At 49.8% G+C, this 7,018-nt stretch overlaps 1 protein-coding gene across 1 annotated transcript; it reads right to left on the reverse strand.

Moving 5' to 3' along the window:
* Positions 1-1,434: 1,434 nt before the first annotated feature.
* On the reverse strand, positions 1,435-3,893 carry NEUTE1DRAFT_86398 (uncharacterized protein; the record flags this gene model as incomplete). Its single annotated transcript, XM_009855248.1, has 2 exons — positions 1,435-3,447; positions 3,626-3,893. The coding sequence occupies one exon, from the start codon at positions 3,341-3,343 to the stop codon at positions 1,898-1,900; it is 1,446 nt and encodes a 481-aa protein (XP_009853550.1).
* Positions 3,894-7,018: the final 3,125 nt, after the last annotated feature.

Genomic DNA, 7,018 nt, shown 5'->3' on the forward strand with positions numbered 1-7,018 from the left:
TATCAGTCAGGTGTGTGTGTGTGCTATGTTGGTTGGTCTATCCGATCTCTTTCTTCTTCGTCAAGGCCAAGTCGAGTTATGAGTTATGAGCTACTACTTTGCCAACCAACATCTATGAACCAGACAGAGATAGTAATCATTCACCGGCAAATATCAAGGTTGAGTATATAACAATAAACGCTATAGTAGGAGCCGGGTTGAATGACAGAAAAATAGTTCAGCCCGCTACACCGTTACGAAATGGCTGGAATCTCTCCTGCTACTATGTAAATAGAAGGTCCGTCGCTTTGTAATTCAGGTGTCATGACATCTATCTATACATGTATGTATCCCCCACCCCGAGCGCTCCTATCTATCTATCGCAAAGCAAATGGGTAGCTTCGATGATTATAGGTACATACCTGTTATCGAAGTGAAAGAAGCCGGACAGGCACCCCAACTCTTATCTACAAGTACCTAGGTAGGTATCTTCGATGTTAGGTCCTAGTTACTTGTTATCGTTGTGGAAGCCAGGGAGCCAGGCGACGAACGAGTACCATAGGCTGACTGTGTGTTACATACAACTTACAACTCAACGACCACGTACACTAAACGAGAGAGAATTCTGCCTGTCATTTCTCTTGCTCAAACAAAAAGAACTCGAGTACTTGTATGTATACGGAACCCCAGTCCGTGCGGTATATATGCGTTGAGGTCATTATCTGTATCTGTGTCCATGTCTTGTGCTTGTGTGTTCTGGTGTCACATGATGAACATTTGAGACGGCATACTGGACGGATCATAGATGGATGGATGAAAGGACGGATGGTTGGATGGTTTCCACTTTACACTATAAAGGACGGACATCAGGGGCACCTACCCGAACGCCGGACACCCCGCACTAATTTTCACACTTCGTTGGGTTGTCATCATTGATTGATGAGGACGCAAAGCGACGAAACAGTTGATTTTCATGATTTTTCTAGTATATGTTAAAGTGACACAGTGAGGGTGGTATTTAGAAAGGAACATTGTAGTGTAGTTGTAGTTGTACGTAGTAGCGTAGTGAACGGCGTTGCGTGGATGATCCCATCCCTCCCTCCAATCATCCAATCGGATCGCCTGGAATTACGTGAGCGAGAAATCATAACCAGCTGCTTGACCAAAATGCTCTGCCGGTTGAAGCTGAGAGGTTCGTTGTGATCAAGTGATGACAACGGCCAAGCAAAGATCATGAGTTGTAAAACATATACATATCTGTTCTCGGGGACTCCCTTTTCAACCGAAACTTCTATGCTGTACCAGACAGCTCCATAATGTTAACAATCCAAATTCTATCCTTCATCTACTTCCCTTTATCGCACTGACGATGATGCCATACAATGCCCATGCTTGACGATTCTCAAGAACAAAACCAATACCCACGCGTCACTGCGGAACTCATCCTCATTAAGTACTTGATAATTCTTCTTTTGTTTCTTATCATTTCAGACCATCAGACCTCTCTCTAGGTTTCTTTCTTTTTACTACTGTCTATGCATTCCACATCTATACAGACAAAAGCGAGAGAAAGAAAACGATGTCTCTAGTAATATTGCAAACATCTCGTCATTGATTGGTATCCTTTTTTTCCGATTCGATTTTATAATCATCGGTTCCCATTCCCGTTCCTATTCCCATTCCCACATATCGATATGACAAAGACCCAAACCGCTCATTTCTGTTGATTTCCTGGAAACAAGTTGATATGATACCTTTCCAGATTTCTACAGCAATCCGTGCATGTCTCCTGTGGGGACGTAGTCCTGAGCGTGACCAGGCTATGCCAAACCGATCAAAATTTTATCACTGCCTCAAGTCGATCTTTCTCGACCTGGGTCTTTTGAACTTTTATCCATCCATCGTTTTCTTGAAATACTTAGTTGGTCTTGGGGAGCTTGGCAGGCTTGACACCGAGACCGTTCTGGTTGCGGTAGAACAAGACACCCTTGCCCTTACCCTCAGCGCCCTCGGTAGGCTCAACCCACTGGCACCAACGAGCAGCCTTCCACATGGCCTTGATGAAACCGATGGGGCCATCTTGGACGTCAGCGCGGTAGTGACGGCCCATGACCTTCTTGATGGCCTCGGAGGCCTCGTCGGCGTGGTAAAAGGGAATGGTGCTGACGTAGTGGTGGAGCACGTGGGTCTCGATAATGCCGTGGAGGAGGTGACGGCCGATGAAGCCGAACTCGCGGTCAATAGTCGCGGCGGCACCACGGACAAAGTTCCACTGATCAGGGGTGTAGTGGGGGAGCGAGGGGTCGGTGTGCTGGAGGTAGGTGATGGCAACGAGCCAGTGGTTGACCCAGAGGTAGGGAAGGAAGTACCAGACGAACATGTTGGACCAGCCGAAGGTGTTGCCGAGGTAGATGAGGGCGGTGGCGGCGATGGCGATACCGATGTCGGAGACGATGATCCAGGGGGCCTCGCGCTCCTCATAGATGGGAGAAGTGGGGTTGAAGTGGTTGACACCAGTGAACCAGCCGTTCTTCTTGCCCTTGCCACGACCCTCGCGCTGCCTCTCGTGGAAGTTGTGGCCGGTGACGTTGGTCATGAGGTAGTTGGGCCAGCCGATGAGCTGCTGACCGATAAGGTGGATCAAGGTGTAGATGGGGGTCTCCTCGGTCAACTCGGAAATCTCATGGACCAAACGGCCGATGCGAGAAGCAAACTGCTCGCGGGTACGAGGAACGAAGACCATGTCACGCTCGATGTTGCCGGTGGCCTTGTGGTGCTTGCTGTGGGAGAACTTCCACGAGAAGTAGGGGACGAGAAGGGCAGAGTGGAGGACCCAGCCGACGGTGTCGTTGATCAACCTGGACGGGGAGAAAGCCTGGTGACCGCACTCGTGGGCAAGAACCCAGAGACCGGTGCCGAAAAGGCCCTGCATGAAGGTGTACAGACCCCAGAGAACGACACGGGCAGCCTTCATGGGGATGTACTCGGGAGTGACATATTTGTTCCAGACGTAAAAAGTGACGGTGAGGTAGATGATGTCGCGAGCGACGTGCGCCAAGCTGTGAAGAGCCGAACGCTCGAAGCAGTGCGCGGGGATGGCATCGCGGATGTCCTTGATGGTGAAGTCGGGGACCTCGAACTCGTTGCCGTACGTGTCGAGCAGCTTGCCGAACTCGGCCTTGTCGGTCTTGACGTTGTCGGAGGCCAGGGAAGAAAGCGAGGTGTTGGAGGCCGAGCGCTCAAGAGGAGAGTCAAAGGGAGAGGCATCGGCGGTACCAGGGTATGAGTCGGAGGTGGCCTCGGTTTGGGTCCTGCGCAGGGCAGGCTTGTTGCCCTCGGGAAGGGCAGAGGAGACGGAAGCCATCTTGTGAGGTGGAATTAATCGGTGGGGAGAGAAAAACCGAGTAGGATAGATCGAGACGAATCCCAACAACAACAACCGTTATCTGCCTGATGTCACAAAGCAGACTAAATCAGAGAAGCGTCAGCAAAGAAGACTCGTGGGTTTTGTTTTGTTTATTGTCTTTTTTTTGTGGTTGATAATGGTCGAGGTGGGTACAATCGGGGTGTTGGTCGACTCTTCAAGGAAGAGGCTGGAGGAGTGCATGGAAGATACCGGGAAGGAATGCATGGAGCAAAGGCTTACCGTCAAGGGCTTGTTGGAGACACAACCGAAACAGGAGTATACACACAGGGAAGAGAAAGGTTGGTGGTAAACCCAATCTTTAGGAAGGAGAATGCGTGGAAAAGAAAGAAAGAAAAAAAATCAATATCAATCTGATCTTTGTTGTCTCGCAGAGACCCCGGGAAAAATGGGGTGCTAGACGTGGGTCGATTGTTTATGCCCGGGGGATGATTTGTTGGGATTCCCGATGGTACGGGGCTCGGTCCGGGATTGGGGGAATGTAACCTGGAGACTGGCACTGGAGAGGAAAGGGTTCGTTTGGGTTTGAAGAGGCCGATTGTTTCTAGGTTTTATATACCGACTCGTGAGAAAGCATTGGAGATGGGATTCCCGAAGATCGATACCTTGGATGCCAGCAGAATTTGTTAGCAAACCAAAGTCGCCCCAATTTCGGTGCCCATGCACTCGCTTCAGTGTTGCAGCACCCAGACTGCGGATACAATGAGGCAAGATCGAGACGCGTCCAGGCAAACGAGGAGGGACAGGGCCCGCCTCCAGCTTTTGGCCACCACCAGGAACCATTCGCACTTTCCAAAACAATTGAGACCCGACGATAAACCTACCCAAGCTGGGCTCTAATAACCAATGCATTGATGCAGCCGAGTTATGTCTGCCAATTGTGCATCGTGTCTACAATTTATGACTGCACTGTAGGAAGCTACACACACTGCACAATAGGAAATGTTATCGGGATGCATTGAGGTCCAAACCAATATTGTATGGCAATCTGACGGCCAGTAGAGTTCAAAGTACAGAGTACAGGCCTCCAACTAAAGTACACCTTAACATTCACATGCTAGCCTGTGAGCTGAAACAAAGGTCCAGTTGGTTGAGGGGATTTGCACCACCCAGCTGAGAAAAGGGTTGAGCGACAAACTGGCCAACGACGGTTTTTGACGAAAAGAGAGACACGCAGATGCATTGATTGATTGCCCTTCACATGTGACAAGCAGAGCATCTGTTGTCGCGTCGAGGGCATTCCCCTGGGAGGGGCGAAAACGGGAAGCTGGAGACATGGGCAAAGCGACTTCACTGGCTGGCTGGCTGGCTGGTTGGAGATCGTCCATGTTGCGTTCCACCTTAGCTCGGCATATTCTGCAGCTATCTCGCGCGCTGAATTTTCCGTTGCTTCCTCCGGTAACAGTCAAATCCGATATTTCGATTAGACGGCAACGGTTCGAGGCCAGCCAGCCCCGGCCTGGGAGCATATCATGTGCTCATGAGATTCCCGCCTTCGATTTCAGTGCTCGGACGAAATCGTTTCAAGATGCCGTCTCCAACTCGAAAAAGAAGCTTTATCGATAAGCACTCAGGGCTGGGCTGGACGCCCGGGCGGGGGCTGTGAGGCCAAGATAAGGTGATACAAGGATGGGTGGAGATCCTAGTCTCGTACAGCGTAGCATTGCGCGGGGTAGCTAGACTGAGAGGACGAGGACTTGGACTCGTCTGAGCTGGCCTTCGTTTTGCCATCTTCACTTCAACTCGGACAGGGCTGGGTGTTTCATCGTACCTGGACGTGCGCTTCAACCATTGCCCCTGTCAACAACTGAAGGCCTTTCAATTTTCACAAGTCTGAGCATACTAGTTGCTCGTTCCTTTGACTGGATCCCAGATGGCTAGCATGAATTCCCGTCCTGTAGACGAGGTCTTCACATGGTGTATTTTTTTTTTTTTTCCATACCATCAGGGTCCCCCAAGCCACCCGCTCCCATGTTTGGGTGCAAGGGGAGGTTTCATGCGGGTCGTCGGCTGGAAGGGAACACACAGAGTGGGGGTTGCATTTTTGGGTTCATGCCATGATGCGATGGCCAAATGGCATTGGACGGTTTGAGTGCTTGTCGCGCCGCTCATCCTCAGGCGACAAGACAGATTTATCGGAGTCGGCGCTCGAATTTCTGTTGGGAATTCTCGGAACGGAGAGATAATTCGTTTCTTATTTTTCTTTTTGTTGGGCAAAACAGTTCCCGAGGTTTGTACGTACCACTGTGTACATGCTTTCAGTTTCTGTTACCACCCCCCCACACACACACACGAGGCAAAAAGCCGATAAAGTTGCAACGAGATTCGTCCACGTCGCTTTTATCCAGGGCTTGTGAAAGGCTCCACCCATCCGCGGGCCACTTCAAACGTTTTCATCATCAAACCCGGCGGCGGTCCCGGCTCATTTGACCACTTCCGTCCACGCCGTCCGGCCTGTCTGTCACCAATCCCCACGGCTTTCCCCTACAAGAAACCCCGAACGAGGTCCGGTCTCCAGTCCGGATACGGCTCGTTACCGGGATTTGTCGCTCCGAGAGCATCTTGAAGAGCCACAAAAATCACACGATCGAACCACTTGAATGGACTTGATATCGCCAGACCACGGTGTTATCTTCGACTTCTTTTCCATGGCTCTCATGCGTGCTTTTATTTCAGTCCTCCAGCGTAAGGCCATGGATACCACTATCCATGTCCTCGTTCTCAGACCGATCCCAGCAAGCGGGACTGAAAGTCCGTCGCTCACGCCATGAGGGGATGATAATGTTCACTGTGTGATGCCTTGGGTTCGCGAGTGTCGCAAGCGAAAACGACCCACGCAAATCCGTACGTACTCTTGCAGCCCGGACTTTGACCAAGATTCGCTTCTACCGGTTCAAAACCCAGCCTATAAATGACACGAGATAAGCCATCATAGAACCAAGAGATACAAACGGTACTTAGGTCGTCTTTCCCCTGATTTTGCTCTCAGCAACTATCTACTCGCCATCGTTACAGTCAAGAAGATAAGACATAATCCATTGAAGGGGATATCAATGCTATACTCTCATTTTCGTGAATGATATTAACTTCCACCTTGCTTCGAACATTCGGCGCTTAGACACTTGCCTTGAGACAACTTAAAGTATTTCAGTTCATTCCACTCAACTCTTCTTGGAACAACTAACTGAGCACCCCTAAAAGAACGTTGGATTGCGCATACCGTAGAGAAACGTCATAAGCCAATACACCTTTTTATTTTTTATTCACTTTTTCTTTGTTCTCCCTCTTCTTTCTTGGCTGGGAAGGGCTGTCGAAGTGAGGGATAAATGCTCTACTTCCCATGGCAACTGAACGACGGCAGCCACAACGGAAAAGGCAGTACACGGAGAATAGATTCCAGTTCCACTAACCTGAAAAAGAAAAACATCCTGTTTAGATGCAGTGAAGGAAGGTTCAATACCTCAAAGCCTGTACCTAGGGATGTAATTGACTGGTATACCAGTCACATTGTTGTTGTAGGTGCCTCTAAGGAGCAACGTCACGACCGGTCATATGTATATCTTACCGGAATTTCGCAAAGGAGGATACAATATGATGGTCCGGCTATCTTTTTTT

Source organism: Neurospora tetrasperma, assembly GCF_000213175.1.
Source record: "Neurospora tetrasperma FGSC 2508 unplaced genomic scaffold NEUTE1scaffold_5, whole genome shotgun sequence".
Lineage (NCBI taxonomy): Eukaryota > Fungi > Ascomycota > Sordariomycetes > Sordariales > Sordariaceae > Neurospora > Neurospora tetrasperma.